This window comes from Homalodisca vitripennis, unplaced genomic scaffold (genome assembly GCF_021130785.1).
Source record: "Homalodisca vitripennis isolate AUS2020 unplaced genomic scaffold, UT_GWSS_2.1 ScUCBcl_8378;HRSCAF=16467, whole genome shotgun sequence".
In the NCBI taxonomy this organism is placed as follows: Eukaryota; Metazoa; Arthropoda; class Insecta; order Hemiptera; family Cicadellidae; genus Homalodisca; species Homalodisca vitripennis.
In genome coordinates, this window is record NW_025784520.1 from 1 (window position 1) to 17218 (window position 17218).

The window sequence follows — 17218 nt, forward strand, 5'->3', positions numbered from 1 at the left end:
AAACGCATATGTGACAAGACACACGGCCAAATACAATATAATTGAATCGTAAAAAGTAAGGGCTCTGTGGTGTAATGGTAGCACATTCACCCGGCAAGTGAGAGATCCGGGTTCGAGTCCCGGCGGAGCTAGTACTTTTTGTGATTCAATGTTTATGTTTATTGAAATATTATAAACACCCAGACACCCAGACATGAATCGTTATTTGACATTTTGCTTCTACTGATTACTAGATTAGCGTATAACAATATTTCGTCAATATAAAACAGGAAATTGTCTTATTGCACACCCCTCCCCATCCTCAGACAGAGGTCAAAGTCGAGCGGTCTAGTAGATAACGTGATTGCAGAGTTTCGCCGCCCGTTCAGCTGGTGCGTCGCTTTGTTGTACTTCCGTGTTTTTACCTCTACATTTCTCCAAACACAAAAACTTCAACAAAAACAAACATTACCAAACAAAAACTAAACTCTTTATTGAAAAAAAACACACAAAACTTGTTTTTATTCTTGAACCACACTCTGCCACCCAAAAATGCGAAGCCCCGCGCTGATGTCAACGAAAGAAAAACATCCCTCGAGATAGTACCTATCAGTAAAATATCAAATTCTAGAGGGGCTGATTAGAAATATAAATTGAATTGTAATGGAAAGGCAATTATGTACCGTGAAAAAAACTTAAATAATCATGTGATGCCACGCGGCCTGCCGTAATCGGGATTCTCAAGAAAGATAAGATAACAGCGACAACAATACCGATCAAAATACCTGGAAATGCTTGTTGATTGATGGAATGTTAGTTCTGTTACTCCAACTACATCGTTTTATAACGTTCTAAGTTCATTGAAAAAAGTTTAAGCGTTGGGGGCATATAACGGAATCTGACCCCATTAACAATTGATAATCGTTGTAAGTTTGTAATTAAAGAGTTGTTTTTTCGTTTCTATCATGTTTTCTTTCTATAAATTTATATTTTTGTGTTCTTCATACTGGTGTGGTCGGTATAATCCTAAAGTACCTATATATATATATATATATATATATATATATATATATAATATATATATAAAGTAATATATGAAGTTGAGTTGTAGAGAGGACTTTACCTCTTTAATAAACACATTTATATTTTAATTCGTCTGTTATTTTCACAAACTTATCTTTTTTACAGGGAATCTGACGGAAGCCTGACAAAAAAGAAGATTGAGAGATTTTTATTTTTGTCAATCACATGAGTAAAATGACATGAAAATTAATAGTAATAAAAATGAAATGTCTATAAAGAATAAGAATAAAGAATTAAATTTTAATTCAGTGAGTGAACCAAATCGTGGTGATGGCATTATAAGTAAGAAGAAGAAACATTTAATAGAAAAGAATAAAGGTTATAAGAAGTCTTTAAAAAAACAAAAAGGAAATTACTTTGAAATCTTGAAAAGTGATTCTGTCAAAGAATTCAGTTCTAAAAAGAAAAAAAGATCTTTTTTAAACCATATAGAAGAAGAATCAAACAACTTACCCATGGAACAAGAGATAACTGAAACAGATTGTTCCAACAAAGTCTGTAATAAAAAGAAAAGCGTAAATCCAAATGAAGACATGACATTGGTAGAGTCAAATAAAGTTGAGCAAGAACGATCATTTAAGAAAGGAAAGTTTAGGCCTAGCAATGTTCAGTCTCATACAGATGTTTGTGAGCTTAATATAAATGACAACAAAGAGAGCAAAAAGTCTAATAAATTAAAAACAAAAGAGGCTTCATTAAAATACCACCATACAAAATTGAATAAATTCCAGCAAAATAATGAGATATCAGATGAGTCCACAACACTTGAAAAGTGTAAGGAAAATACATTGATGCCAAATAAAAACAAACATGAATCTACTGAAGATGAATATAGGCCTGGAATGTTATCAGAAATGTTGCAGAAGAAGAAATTTGGACATTTAATTATACCTTGGGATCCTAGTTTTGGAATGGATACAAGTTATGTAATTCCTAAAAGGTAATAATTTTAATATATTACCATTTCTATACAGCTAGTTAGGCGATTGCTAACCGTTTTAGCTATAATAACGGAAGTTGCATCAAAAGTTTGCAAATTATTTCCAAAACAATAACATTCCGTTTTCATGTCAATAACAAAAAGGTTCTGGTTTTTTGCTCTTTTCATTCAAACTGCAACTTTGAAAAGTAATAACTTAGAAACTTGTAATCCAATTAAGATCAAATTTTTATACAAGATAGTATATTTTTAGAATTATGGGGGGAAAGACTGGGTGGTTCAAAACATTTATCATTGGTATTATGGAGTTCTTAGTCATAAACTTTGGTTTTATTTTGTAAACCACTATTTAAAACATTATCAACATTTCAAATTTAAACTGTTAAGTTAGATGATGAATTTAAACACTTTTTCGTAATTAAAAACAGTATTTGTATGGCTATTAGGAGATTTCAACACATAAGTTGTTCTGTATAGCTTGTTGGAAATACATTCTTGTTTATAAACTTATGAGATTAAAGTGGAAGCTTTATGATTAGTTAAATCCATATGAATCATAATTTATGTAGTAGAAAGTTAAAACTTTATAATCATTTATTTTTTTATAGTGACGAAGGAGAGAATACAAACACCCCAGAACTAAAAATTAACCCACTGTTTTGATTTGTCTAAAAGAAGAAATGAATGTTCAGCAGAAGAGAGCACAGGACATACTCAAAGTATTTTTGTGGGAAACCTACCTACTGATATAACAATTGGAACCATCAAGAAACTGTTTAGAAAATTTGGATTGGTTCTTAAAGTCAAATTGAGATCTCAGGGTTCGGATAAAGAGAAAACTGGAATGAATGCAATCAGTCAAATTCAGCACACTTGAGAGTTGTAAAGCTGCACTTGAATTGAATGGAAAATTGTATAAAGGTCACCACTTGAGGGTCTCCCTGTCTAATGAGAAAGTCAACTCCAACAAGGAAAATGGTGTATTTGTAGGAAATTTGGCTTTTAGTAAGTAGATTAAATTTTAATATTAATTTTGAAGTACAATATTTGGTAATTGTAATGCTATTAGTTTATACTCACATGAAGGAAAGTCTCAGAACAGAAAATATAATTTTAAATCTGCTAAAAGCTTAATAGATAGTTTTCTAATGATAGTAAAAGGTTTTTCAGTACCCAACACAACCCTTTTAAACACTGTTTCCAATGTATATTTTTTTCAGAGGCAAAAGATGATGATCTGTGGAATGCATTTCAAGATTGTGGAGAAATTGAAAAGTGTTCGAATTATAAGGGACGTTAGAAGTGGAATTGGCAAAGGCTATGGATACGTTAATTTTAAGGTAAGGTTTTACATAAGATCTGATATATTTGTACGTAATAAAATATGTTATTTAATATTGTAGTATATATTTAATTATGCAAAACAGTAATTAAACTAAAATCTTATACTTAAAAATATTTTCAATGTAAAGAAAGATGTAAAGGTGTCTAAGTTATGTAACCTGAGTACCCAAACACCAAAGTCATTTCCAGACTTCAAGCATGATTAGGTTCTCTTTTCTTGATTTGGTGTCTGCTGGGGAATTATGCAAGATGGTTAAATTTGTGGCCAACATGACCATACTATACAATCTTTAAAAAAAAAACTTCTCTTTTTCGTTCTCCTAAGATACGAAGTTATTTCCATACAGAACTGTAAATTCTTTAATAGGCAGATAATAATGTTACACTGTATAGTAGTATTAGTTTATATTTTAGTTTTAGACCAATATATTTTGACCATACATATAAAATTACTTTTTGTATTTACACTTGTCAAGAATGACAGGATTTATCCACGCCAATGTTTGTAAAGTGACTGAACCATAAAGAATAGATCATGTTTATTTATTTTATTCATAATAGCACACTCACTTTTGTGTGCCCTTGCTTTAAACTGATGTACCTTGATAACTAATAGATATCACAGAAGGAAAACCATAAATTGCTACATAACAATTAATGTTCAATTTTCTAAAGAAGTTATGCAGTTAAGATAGGATGTAAATTATGGTGGTTTCGTTTTCATAACTATTTCATGATCTGGTCCTATGGATAAATAAATGAACACCTAATTTATTCTTGCAAAATAATACTGTTATAAATGTTCCTATAATATTAAACTTAAGGTGAAAACTGCATGAAAATTATAACTGAAAAATGTTAGTGTTAAAAAATGAATGATATAATATCTGTAACTCACTTTAATCTACCCATTCATTGGTTGTATTTCGTCTCCAGTTTTAACTTATTGTTTAAAGGAAAATTTCACTGTAGTTTACAGATTCTGTAGACCGTGCTTTGAGTCTGCATGGGTCCTTGCTGCTGAACAGGAACTTGCGAGTCAGCAAAATTAGTAGCAATACGAGGAGCATTTCAGATTTGGACAAAGTCAAGAGGAGGAAGAAGAAGCTGGCTTCAGGCAGTAAAGCTCGAAGTAGAAAATATAAAGATCAATCAAAGAGTGATGGAGAAAAGAACTCTCAGCAGTCCGAAACTGAAGAGATTGTTGTAAAAAAAGTAAGGAAATATATCATGTCTTATATGTTTGGGGCAAAAGTACTTGATTAGATTCTTTGAATTGAAAGCCGCAAAATCATTTTCGCTCACTTAACAGTGTGTCCGATCATCTCCGCTTGGTGACCTGAGCGTGTACTAAGAGTGATTGTGAGAGTAATCCAAACTCTTATAGCTCTCTTAGAGAGTAGACCCATATTATTACCACAATTATTACTAATGTTTTTTTTCAGAATTTTAAAAACGTTGAATACTGAATTGAATATTGTCTTAAGTGTACATCTTCTCAAAGAGCTTTTCGATGTTATTAATCCTTTCCAATTTTATGTCAGTCAACTTCCAACATCGCAAAATTCCAGTTACTATCCCTTGTCATAACTGTTTCAACGTAACTATCTCACTGTCTGTACTGTTATTAGCAAGTGACTACATAGTTGAGAAAATATAGCGATAGAATGTAGGGCCATGCACTTTGCTTGTGATTTATAAAATTATGGCTACCAGGTGTTTGTGTTTTATTTGTAGGCCTAATTCAATGTATACATGTTGGATTGCATTATCTATTTACACCAGCAAATATAGAGTTGTTGAAACCTCAAAGTCTTTGTAGAATATTTAGCTTTTTTAGTAATAGATGAGGACGGGTTGAAGGCGTTAAACTCAAACTACATTTGTGATCTGTGTAAAAAGAAAATTGAGTGTGCATCCTGAAATTTGTTTCAAATAATACTTTAGGTACTGAAAAAATTAGTCAAATATTTAGTTTTTAAAATGGGGTAGAGTTTAAATACAACTGTATTAGCATATCCAGTTGCAATTGTAGAATGCTCGAGGAATCAAATATACAAATAAATGAATTGGAAACGTTTAAATTAGTAGTTGGTATATGAGTTTGTACAATTCAAATTATAATTTTTTATTTGAGGATTATAGGTTTTTGTGTACTTATAGAACATTGTCCTGACTCTTTTGGTACATGTTTCCAATGTGTATTTAGGTTTTTTATCCACCTGTGTTAGAGATTCCGCTTTGTAACACTAAATCTGCAAATGTCCATACATATCTTGTTAACCACTAAATTTGTTTGCAGGTGAAAAAGAAGACTGTTGAAAGATGACCACTGAATGTATTTGGAAAATACAGATTGTTATATTGTGTAAATATTTTGTCATTATGTTTTTGTTAGAAACATTTTCACGAAGTTATTAATTTCATTGGAAACTGTTCATGTTGAAACTCTATTGAATAAAATAATTAAACACACTGATAATGATTTTTTATTTGTGTCCTCAATTAACATTACTGATTACATTATGACTTAAAAATAGTTTTGGTATTGTGAAATGGGTGGTTTTTACTTAGTTATAGTCCAACAAGATTTAGTATTTTGTACTGTTTGAATAACAATAGAGATGGGAGAAGGCAGACAAAATTTATAGCCCTTAGAGCATAAGCTTGAAATAGTACGATGCATATCTAAAAAGTAAGTGTTCTGAATTTTGTAGGTTACAAACATTTTTATTTGAACCAAAAAATTAGCCAGTTACATTAAGTACATATGTAAGCTACTTTCTGACATAGTCACCTTTCCTCTCAATGCAGGTGGTAAACTGGGGTATTAACTTTTTTATGCCTTCCTGAAGTAGTTTCCCTCCAAGCCCTTTGTCCACTTTCTCCTTCACCTCCTGTCGGTTAAATACCTTTTTCCACTCATATTCAGCTTCAGTGAGGTAAAGAGATAGTAATCTGAAGGTGCTAGATCAGGGGAATGCGTGGATGGTTCAGAATATCCCAATTAAATGAGGTGAGCAGTTCCTTTGTGGTGTTGGCCGTGTGTTGTCTGGCATTGTCGTGTAGCAGGAAGACTTCCTTTATCAGCATGCCTCTCTCTCCTCTTGTTCTGAATAGGCCTCCACAATTTTTGTAGGGTCTCACAGTATCTTGCAGAGTTGATGGCTTCCCCTTGAGGCGTGTATTCAATTAAATTTATACCTTGACAGTCGAAAAACTCGGATTCCATGATTTTCTTGGCTGAAATTGTGGTTTTAAACTTTTGGGTAGAGGGTGAAGAGGTTTGATACCATTGTTAAGACTGTCTTTTTTTCACTTAGGACAAGAAGCTTATAAATTGCACTTAGTCCTGTAAGAACCTTTGCGCTGCTTCCGGAGTGATAGGATATTCAGGATGGGTAGGGTTAGGGAATAGGGGCCGCCTCCTATCGAGATCCATGAGGAAGAATAAGGGCACTACATCTCAAAGTCACCCCAGAAGAAGGGGAGGCCAGCTCTGAACCAGCCTCTCCAGTCAAAGTAGGTAGGGGGTGGCACACCCTTGTTGATGTTAACAAGAGCCTCTGAGGTAAGGGAACAAACCCCACCAACTCCAACAGTCATCTTCCACAGTAGACTAGACCTATCGAATTGCCCATGAACCCCAGAATCTCAACATTTGCGGTTAGTGATGTGCCACTACTGGACATCCCTAAGGTTGCCCAGATAGAAGTGGCACATCGGTTTTTGCTGTACCCAGTGGTGGGTTCTAAGACTGTCTTGGTTACAGGTGTGTAGTGTGCACTCCAAGTTTCATTTCCAGTAACAATAAAGCTGAGATATTCATATCCATGGAGTTTTGTAGCGTCTCAAAAACTCTTCTGTCTGTCAACTGTTTTGGGACCTACCTCGCGGACAGTGTCCGATATCTGCGGGTTTCTGTGATTGTTTTGTGTAGCAGAGGTCTGAATATTTGCAGAAAGTTCAGCCACTGCAATCAATGCAGAGAACATTTTAAATTTTTTTTTCATAATTTCGCCAGTTACAATTGGTCTCCTGCATCGACATGCACGTTTGATGGTTTTTAAACTTGCAACACCACTTAAACACACTTGTACTAATCCTATGGTACTTGATAATTAAAATAAAAAAGATAGTTATGATGGAAAAGGTCAAGAGTAGTGGTAGATTAAAAAGGCGCACTGGATGGTACTGGCTTGGAGCTCCCATGAGGTCTACTTGGTCTTGGTGTCTATGGTGGATGGGCAGTTGGGAGTCACCATTAATGTTGGAAATAGTCACTGGCTTCAGTGGGTGTGGGACAAGTGGTTGAAAGGAATGCATCTATCTAGCAGAACTCAACAAATCTAATGGGTTTGACAAAGGTGCAAATCGAGACAGTTTCGCACTTTGTTTGGAAATACCACTCCCAAGTTTACATTCTGAACAACTTTGACCCACTGCCACTAACTCCGAGATAAGGATAGCGACTCTCACCTTAGATCCTATCCTGGACAGCTCCAAACGCACACTAATGGGTTTTACAAAGGGACAATGAAAACGCCCACACTTTGTCGAGAGAGACCCCTCATACTAGGTCATATGTAAAACCACACACACTGCCTCTGCCCGAGGAGCATCCAGCAGGTGCTATGCCGATCGATCACGGGATGTCAGTCGGCTAATGGTGAATGATCACCTGATTTAACATCTGGATCCAGAGTACAACTCAACCCAGCTTGTTGATTGTCGGACAGGGAATACAAATTATTACCCCTCCGGCCGTGAGAACCTTAGTACACCTATTTCTGGATATGCCTTGTACATCAACATACTCATATATGACTGAATCTCTTCTTGGAAAATTATTGAAAATAGTTTATATAGGGTAAAATATGTATTTATATGTGCACTTTATTTATAATTGATAAATTGATTATTTTAACTTACCTTAATTGTATTTGTGTAGATACATAATTTTTCTATTCATATTGAATTAGTGCTGCTTTCCAAGAGTATCAGATAAATTTAAAAAATATTTTTCAACTGGCATCCGTCTTGATATTAGCCCCAAAGTAACAACGTTAAACTTCACCTTAAACAACCTCATTTTTATGGGAGATATTTGTTTTTAAACGCATGATCAATATGCATTCCAACACTTAAAAAAAAATGTATTGGTTATTAAGAAAAAAAATCAGATTTTTTGCACTTAATCAGTTAAATATTCACAAAGTGTCCACTTTAGAATAAAAACTAAAAAACATTCGGATATGTATTAATCATGTCTTAAACATGAAATATCTTCTATTATTGTTTAAATTTATCATTGTTCTTAAGGGTTAAAACTCAAGTTTGTTCACTACAGTCGACACTACATTAAATGCGACACTAACGGCAGATTTGTTGTGTTTTGTTGGAAGCACTTGTAGATGCTTGTGACACAACACAAAGCTATGTTCCGAGTTGTCTGTCAAATTGACCTAGATGGCAGTAGCACAGTCCTATATTAAATCTTTGGGTACAGTATTGCAAGTTTTCTACGAATTATTTAATTATTTACAAGGTTATATGATCAAAATAAATTTTCTGTTAAAATTAAAGACTTGATAGTTAAAAAGAAAAGCACTCCCACATGCTACTACTGTCCATACATGTTCACTGACAGAATGTTAATTTTAAAAAAATGCCTGATTAAATGTTTGGTGTACTATAAAAACTCAGAAGATTACTTTTATTTTTCAATTTATTTAAGGAGAGTCCAACCCCTTTTTATCCTTAGTTTGACCCTAAGAGAGTATCTTATCAATATGATGTGGATGATAAACAATAGCATTACAAATCCTGTGTTTTATACTGTCTGTGGGCTTGAGTTCCTAAACTACATAATTATTGACTGTCAATTTGTTTCTCATTAAAAATTTGCCTTATAAAGTGTACCTCTGTGTTCAAAAACATGATAGTAAAGAACTGAAAGTAATATTTCAAAAGTCTTGATAGTTAACATAATATTAGTAGGCTGATTCAGCTTTTCATATGCTGTACTTCATCCAGTTTGTTTATTATTTATTGCAATGGTCTTCACTAATGTTCTTTGAGAATACATTTTATATTTTATTTTAATTCCAAAAAGATGACTTGATAAAATTTAATATTGTATTAAACCTCTACTAGTTTAATATTTATTAAGGATATAATATTAAACAACAATCATCGGTGCAATGTAAATTTAAAATTAGGCAATGACGTCTTCTATGCAACCTGCATTACACTACTGATCAAGCACTTTACAATAACAATTTTCTAAATTTTAAATGTAAACAAATGTTTCTGCCTATTTGATGAACTTCAGCTGAAAGTATCAACAGCTGTTAAAGTATCAGTTCGCTTTGTATTACGTGTCGGATCCAATATAAAACACTCCAACATCAACAATTTATAATTAAATAATATATTATTTAAATTGGACCAAATTGTGAATCTAAATCATTCTCGAATTCCATTGAAAACACATAAAACTTTTCATCAAAATCGGTCCAGTTGTTTAGGAGGAGTTCAGTCACATACACACAAACACAAGGAATATATTTATATAAAGATATACAATATATATAAGTTTAAATACTCAGTTCTTCACATTAAAAGAGACCTTGTTGATGGGGAGAGTAAACAAATGTAATGTTGTATCACTAGATAAAGGAATACAACATTTTCCAATATATAATTTTTTATATATTATTGGAAAATGTTGTATTCCTTTATCTAGTGATACTACAATAATTACTCGTTTTTCCAATGCTCCAAGATTCTACATACAAATGTAATGTTACCAAGCCCTTGAACTATGTAAATATATATATACATACATACAGTATATGTGTATAGATATGCAGTAAATAAATGTGCAGAGGCTTCTTTAAACAATAAATGAAAAAGACTTCATATAATCCTTTAATATTTCGACTAATTGTCGTTTTCAAAAAGTGTATACAAGCAAAGAATTAAAAGTAAACATGTACTTTTTTAGAATCAGCTGAAATGTTCTACTCTGTTTTATAGTCTAAATTTTTTAACTCCTTGGTATATTATAAGAAAAGGGCTTTATATTAAAATTTGGATTAATAATACAAAAAGGTGTTCTAACAGCTTAAAATTAAATTAAATATTAACAATTTTGTTGTTTTTGAGTTGTACATTTATAAAAAATAATAAAAATATAGACAATACATTGTTTTAGATTTGCTAGATTAATTTAGACTATTTTTAATAGATCATTAATTTAAACCAAAAGGTAATTTTGACTTAGTGACTAATTGATACGCTTGTTCTAAATTTTCTAATTGAATTTCGGAAGAATCTTCTGGAACTTTACAAATCCCTTTTAATGTGTAACAATTATTAAATATTTCGTTATGAGCCAATGCATGTTGTGAAACCAATTTGTCGTCTTTTCTGTTGGATGAAGACCGATGATTATTCATCCTAATATGTAAGGGATTTGTCGTTAAACCAATATAGTCCTTGGAACAAAATTTGCATGACAACTGATACATTACATTCTTCGATTTACAGTTAATGTTATTTGAAATTGTATATGTTTTATTAGTTGTGCTACTTGTAAAAGTTTTAGAAGGATTTCGAATTTTGCATGTAGCACAACACTTGTCTTCCCAAAATGGCAACCTAAAACCTTTTTATCAGCATCTGATTTTGGAATTAGGTTAGGCAATAATTTAGGTCTTACCAGAAGGTTCTTCAGATTAGGGGCTTTACTAAAAATAATTCTCGGGGGTTTTGAAAACAAACTATTTGTCAAGGGGGATGATTCTAAAATGTTTGTAGGCCATTTTTAATATATTGTTAGTTTTATGTAGCCCTGGGAAATATTGCTTGATAAATTTAGGATCATCTGTATAATTTTTCTTATTCCTGCTGTTGTTGTTATTTATTTTCGACATGTGAATTTGATTTCTAATAATCTTGGTAGGGTAGTTCCTAGCAGTAAAAGCTTTAAATGTTTCTATATAATGATGGTAATCCGAGTTGTTTGAACATAAATGTTTTACTTGGATTGATAGGCTTTTTGGTATGAACTTTTTAATGTGAACAGGATGGCAACTGTTATAGTGTAGGTAATGCTTGGTATTAGTTTCCTTTACATGAATTTTTGTCTTTATATAGCCGTGTTGTATAAAAATGTCAAAGTCCAAAAAGGTTACAGTTTTAGAAGAAAAATTCCAAGTAAATTTTAAAAATGAAAATGAATTGAGTTGTTTTAAAAAAGCTTTTAATAGTTTTACCATGTTCCCAGATCAAGAAAATATCACCTATAAATCTCAGAAAAACAAGAGGTTTGTGTGGCTGAGATTTCCGAAAATCCTCTTCAAGCCTACCCATAAATAGGTTTGCATAGGAAGGTGCTATCCTAGTTCCCATTGCTGTACCATTAACTTGTAGGTAATTTTGGTCTCTAAATTTAAAATTATTCATTGTTAGTATCATGTTAATTAAAGTAACCATCAAATTTGTGCTAGGTTTAGAATTGCTTGCCCTATTGTTTAAAAATGAAGTTATATACTGTTTACCTTCACTGTGTGGAATGTTGGTATATAGTGATTGTACATCAATAGTCACTAACAAAATGTCATTTGGGTTGTTTAATTTCACTGAGCCTTTCGATAAAATGATCTGTGTTCTTGACATAAGAGTTCAAATTCTTGACAAAGGGTTGTAAAAGTTCATCCACGTAACTTGAAATCCGTTCGGTTGGAGATCCGTGCCGGAAACAATGGGTTTTCCTGGAGGTGGTCTTAAGGTTTGTGAATTTTGGGTAATCTGCATCTAAAAGAGCATAAAAAAATGTTATTTTATAAAGGCCTAATATTTAAAAACATTTTTGTATTTATAAGTACTACTCAAAGGAAGACAAGTAATGTGTCTAAAAATCATCTATCACATTTAAACCATTTAATCAGCACTTAAAGCACAAAGGATAGATCTGATAATATAACTAAAGAAATTAAAACATACAGACTTTTTTAAGTTTAATTGATTTTCAATCCTTACGATTGTTTTACAAGAGAATCCTATGCCTTTGACAACAGAAGAGGATTTGTTAAGAAAAAAAGAAGACTGAGGGTGAGAAATAAGTTCTTATTTAATTCTTACATCTATGTAGTTATGGCTGCAAATGTTATAATGATTTTAAAATGTACCAATCTTACAAACATCATTGTTCAAACTGTTTAACACAATTAGAAAAGATATGTGTGGTGAAAAAGTAAAGTGATTATCATTGTCACTTATCATAATAAGCTTCATTTGAAATACTGTGCAGGTAAGAAGCAGAAGAATTTTTAGCTGCGTGCTACTGATTTCTAGTGTTCCACCATTATAGACAATATACTTTATTTTTTCAATTCATAGAGAATCACAAAAGTGTCAATAAAACCTGTGTCGTAATATAGTAATCACATGGTCTTGTTAGGTAAGTTAAAGTTAATCATAATGATGGTTCAAAGTTCTCCAGTTCAAAAATTCGTCAATAGAATAAAAGGAATGTTTAAAAATCCATTTTTTTAGCTTTATCTTGAAATTATCTTGTGTTTTCATATCTGCAGGTACACAGTTAAACAGCTTCACACGCATGTAGGATGGTTTTTCTTCGTAACGGGCTGTACGATGTTCTGGAAGTGTGAAGTCAGCAGCACGGCAAGTGTTATATTGGTGTAAATCATTACATCTTATCAAGTTCTTATGCACATACATAATTGTCTCAAAGATATATAATGACACCACAGTCAGGATTGAAAGTCTTGCAAAAGCTGCTCTGACTTGGCTGCGATTCCGCTAGAACTCTTGACATATTTTTTCTGTGAAACTAACAACCTATGATTATTTGCTACTCTGGAATTACCCCAAACCAAGATTCCATAGCGAAAATGAGTTTCAAAAAGGGCGAAACATACAATAGTTGCAGTGCTGACGTCACTTATTGATTTTACTCTACGAATAGTATAAAGTCCTGAACTCAACTTCTTAAAAAGGTTGTCAATATGCAAGTTCCATGTGAGGCCACCATCAATTGCAATGCCTAAATATTTAGCTTCTTCCGCTGCATCGATGTTTGGCAAAAGTCCTACTCCATATTTTCTACTCCCCAAAACCAGTTGTTTATTAATTTTCCTGTTGCGCCACGGGCAGCTCTAGTTTAATAAGCTTCTACATTAGAACGCTAGCGATGCAACTCAGTGTCTTCAGTTTACACATTCATTTATGGGCAGTATGTGCACTGACCTTCAGTTTCTTAACCCCCATCCCCAACTTTTCAAATCTTACTAAGGACCCTCAACTTTTCAAATCTTACTAATGACTTTGCAACACCACTATTCTGGAAGATGAGAAATATTGCCAAGTCAAAAGTTCATGTCTAATGACTCTTCAACCCTTACCCTTTCTACAAATGAGTTGGTATTAATACGAGGTCTGTCCAAAAAGTATCCGACCGCCGACCAGTAGGCGGCCACGGCGTAACCGACCGGCCCGAACCGGTTATTGGAGGAGAGGGGCGAGCCTACTCCTTCCCATATTAGGCATTGAATACGATCCGGTCACTCAGTAAGTCACAGCGCTCTGTTCCGTACAGTAATGTCGTGTGTGCGTCGCATTTCAATATGACTGAACGTTTTGAGCAGCGAATTTGCATTAAATTTTGCCAAAAACTTGGCCATTCAGCATCAGAGACGATTACTATGATACAGAAAGTTTATGGTGACGTGTCTATGGGCGATACACAAATAAAAGAGTGGTTTAGGCGGTTTAAAAATGGCCACATATCAGTGGAGAGTGATGACCGATCTGACAGGCCTTCAACGCCCAGAAACGCTGAAAATGTTGAACATGTTCGTTCAGCAATTAATGAAAACCGTCGATTGACTGTAAGAGCTGGAAGAAGATTAAAAAATGAACCGTGTTTCAGCAAAATTTGTTCCTCGGTGCTGACAGAAGACCAAAAGAACTGTCGACTTGAAATCGCACAGGACAATCTGGATTTGATAAAAAGTGAGCCAGAGCTATTTAAAAAAGTTATTACTGGTGATGAGTCATGGGTTTATGGCTACGACCATGAAACAAAGGCTCAACATTTCGTATCTAATCTGTTGAAATTCAAAAAGACCACAGGAACAACAATAACAATTTAATAATAACAAAAAATGATTCACCTAAGAAAAACTTGCACAATGGAATGCCTTATAACGTTTTTGTAAAATACTTACAACAAATCATAGTAAATAAATATGCTGAACAAAATTGGTCCAAAGTAGATAAAACATATAAGTACAATGAACTGAATAACCTTGCAATGGATGAAGTCTTTACTAAAACATCAACTCTGTCTGTTCCCAATGACTTGGTGGAAAACACTAGTTGTGTGAAGAGCGCACAAACAAATAGCCCAAATAGATCAAATGATGTCAGCCTGGATACACCATCAAAGCTGGAGCAGTCAACTAACCCAGTAGTACCTGGTGAACTTAGCTTTGCCGATGTTGTAGCCCAATCTTCACTGTCTGAAGCACTAGAGACCACTCCACTGCTACATGCTGCCTCAATATCAAGCATGTCAACATCACCTCGAGGTGTGTTAAGTGAAAGTGTGTATGAGCAGAGTCAGTCATTGAGTGAAGTGCAAATCCAACATACGAGTGAAAATGCCGGGGAACGATCTGTCAACCGTTTTAAACTCAATTACCAGACCTCTCAAAGGGAAAACGTAAATTATTATCCAAAAATTTCAATCAACCAATCCAAGAAAAAGTCTAGCTACCAATATTCAAAATTTTAAAAAATTAAAATTTTTTCATCAAAACATTCAACATTTAGAATCCAGAATTGAAATTACTAGAAATACTTTTAGAAGAATTAAAACCCGGATATAGTAGTTCTTAGTGAACATAATATGAAACTGGATGAAATTTGTCGATTAATGTAAGTAAATATACGGTTACTTCTCATTATTGTAGGAAAACAACCATTAGAGGGGGAGTTATGGTACTATGTAAAGATGGGATTGAATGGAAACAGGTATGTGTTTTCCGGCATGCAATGAATTGCAAGAAGATAGACAGTTTGAATTTTGTACAACAATGTTTAGCTGTAATAGCTTTAAGTTTATTATAGTAGGTATTTATAGATCTCCCAGCTCTAATACACATTTATTTCTAGAAAAATTGGATAAATTAATAAATTTAATTACAAAAAAATGTGAATATATTTTTTTAGTGGGTGATATAAACATAAATACACTTATAAATTCTGAAGAATTTAGAAATTTAAAAAACGTTTTGAAAGGTCATGGGATGAATTGTTTGGTAGATTTTCCTACTAGAGTCTGTACTACAGCTCAGACCTGTATTGATCATGTTTTAAGCAATTTTCCTAAACAGGGTGTAAAAGTTGAGGGTATTATTACAAATATTTCTGACCATGACGCCCAACTTGTTGCAATAGATGGAAATTTAGATTATAAACACAGTAATAATGATTTAACAAAGTTTCAAAGAAAATTCAACAAGGAAAATAATCAATTATTTCTTAAATGTGTATCTCAAGAAAGCTGGAACAGTGTATATAACGCACCTGTTCAGGAATAGTATGATGAATTTTTTTCAATATTTTTTTATTATTTTGATACATGTAGAATGTAGAATCTAGAATTTTGATACATGTTATCCTAAAATGAAAACTAAACAAATTAATAGAAAAGAGTCATGGATAACTGAAGATTTTACTTAAAATGAAATTTCAAACATTTCTTCCCTCAGTAGAGAAAGTAACAGTCAACATTTAAAACAAGTTTTAAAAGTAAAAATCAAGGAATACAACAGTCAATGTAAAGTAGAAAAACAAATGTATTTAGATTCATTGATTTCTGGCTCCTCAAATGTATGCAGGGAGACTTGGAAGACCATAAACAGTGAAATTGGTAAGAGGACTAAAAGTCATGAAAATATAGCTTTAAATATTGATGGTTTAGTTGTTAATAATCCTAATATAGTTTCAGAAATGTTTAACAACGGTGTATAAACGTTAGTTCTTCACGTGTGGTACGAAACCTCTCACTTCTGTTAACCATATTTCTAGATTCAAGCTTAAGGAAGGTTGCCATGTTAACGCTCTGAGTGCTCATTTGCGAATGAACATGAGACGAGTCAACTACAAATTTATAAATAAAACTGTTGGCCACCTGTAAGCCTGTGTAGTGCATGTGAGTGTTTGAGGGGCATAATTATTTAAAGCTCAAAGACATTCTGATTTTGCGGTGAAATTACAGAGTGAATATTGTTTGATGGATATGTCAGCGTGTATGTATTGAAGTTGACCTGAGATCACACATCAGAGCATATTTAAGTGACGTAGAAAAATCGATATAGTAAAATGTTTGTGATAATTGATTTTATCCATAGACTGGAAGGTATTTATGTTATTAAAAACAATAAACAAATATAAAATGCTAACATTCGAGCAAATAACTATGTAATGACGTATCTAACAGTCAATCCTCCTATTCAGTTCCATGGAGTAAAGTTGATTACAGTATGTTTAGAGCAACGTGGACGCACGTCTCGAACGTGAGCCCTCCAGCGCACGCCGTGTTAAGGCCGTCGTCAACACGATAGTGACGGTCGTTTTATTGCCCATCCTATACCTACCAGCACGCACAGTCCTAACCTGGCTAGCTATCTCATGACTAACAGTTATCTAACTCGCTGGTTCAGACACTTCTGCTGTGAACTTTCACCCGATTAACATGCTAATTATCTCACGCATATGTTTGTTGCGCACTTCGGTATAGATTATCCAGAACTGTGGATTTAAAATTTCACTGTA

The 17218-nt window shown here is 33.2% G+C and overlaps 1 protein-coding gene and 1 non-coding gene across 2 annotated transcripts; both read left to right on the plus strand.

The window, feature by feature from the left end:
- The first annotated feature begins 60 nt into the window (after positions 1–60).
- Trnaa-ggc lies at positions 61–131 on the plus strand. The gene has a single exon. It is a non-coding gene; the product is annotated as a tRNA-Ala (tRNA).
- Positions 132–1183: 1052 nt separating this feature from the next.
- LOC124374429 (nucleolar protein 12-like) lies at positions 1184–5825 on the plus strand. The gene is made up of 5 exons (XM_046832642.1): positions 1184–2002; positions 2611–3007; positions 3223–3342; positions 4319–4561; positions 5649–5825. Exons 3-5 carry the CDS (start codon positions 3232–3234, stop codon positions 5673–5675), a joined length of 381 nt encoding a protein of 126 aa, XP_046688598.1. The 5' UTR covers positions 1184–2002; positions 2611–3007; positions 3223–3231; the 3' UTR covers positions 5676–5825.
- The last annotated feature ends 11393 nt before the right edge of the window (positions 5826–17218 follow it).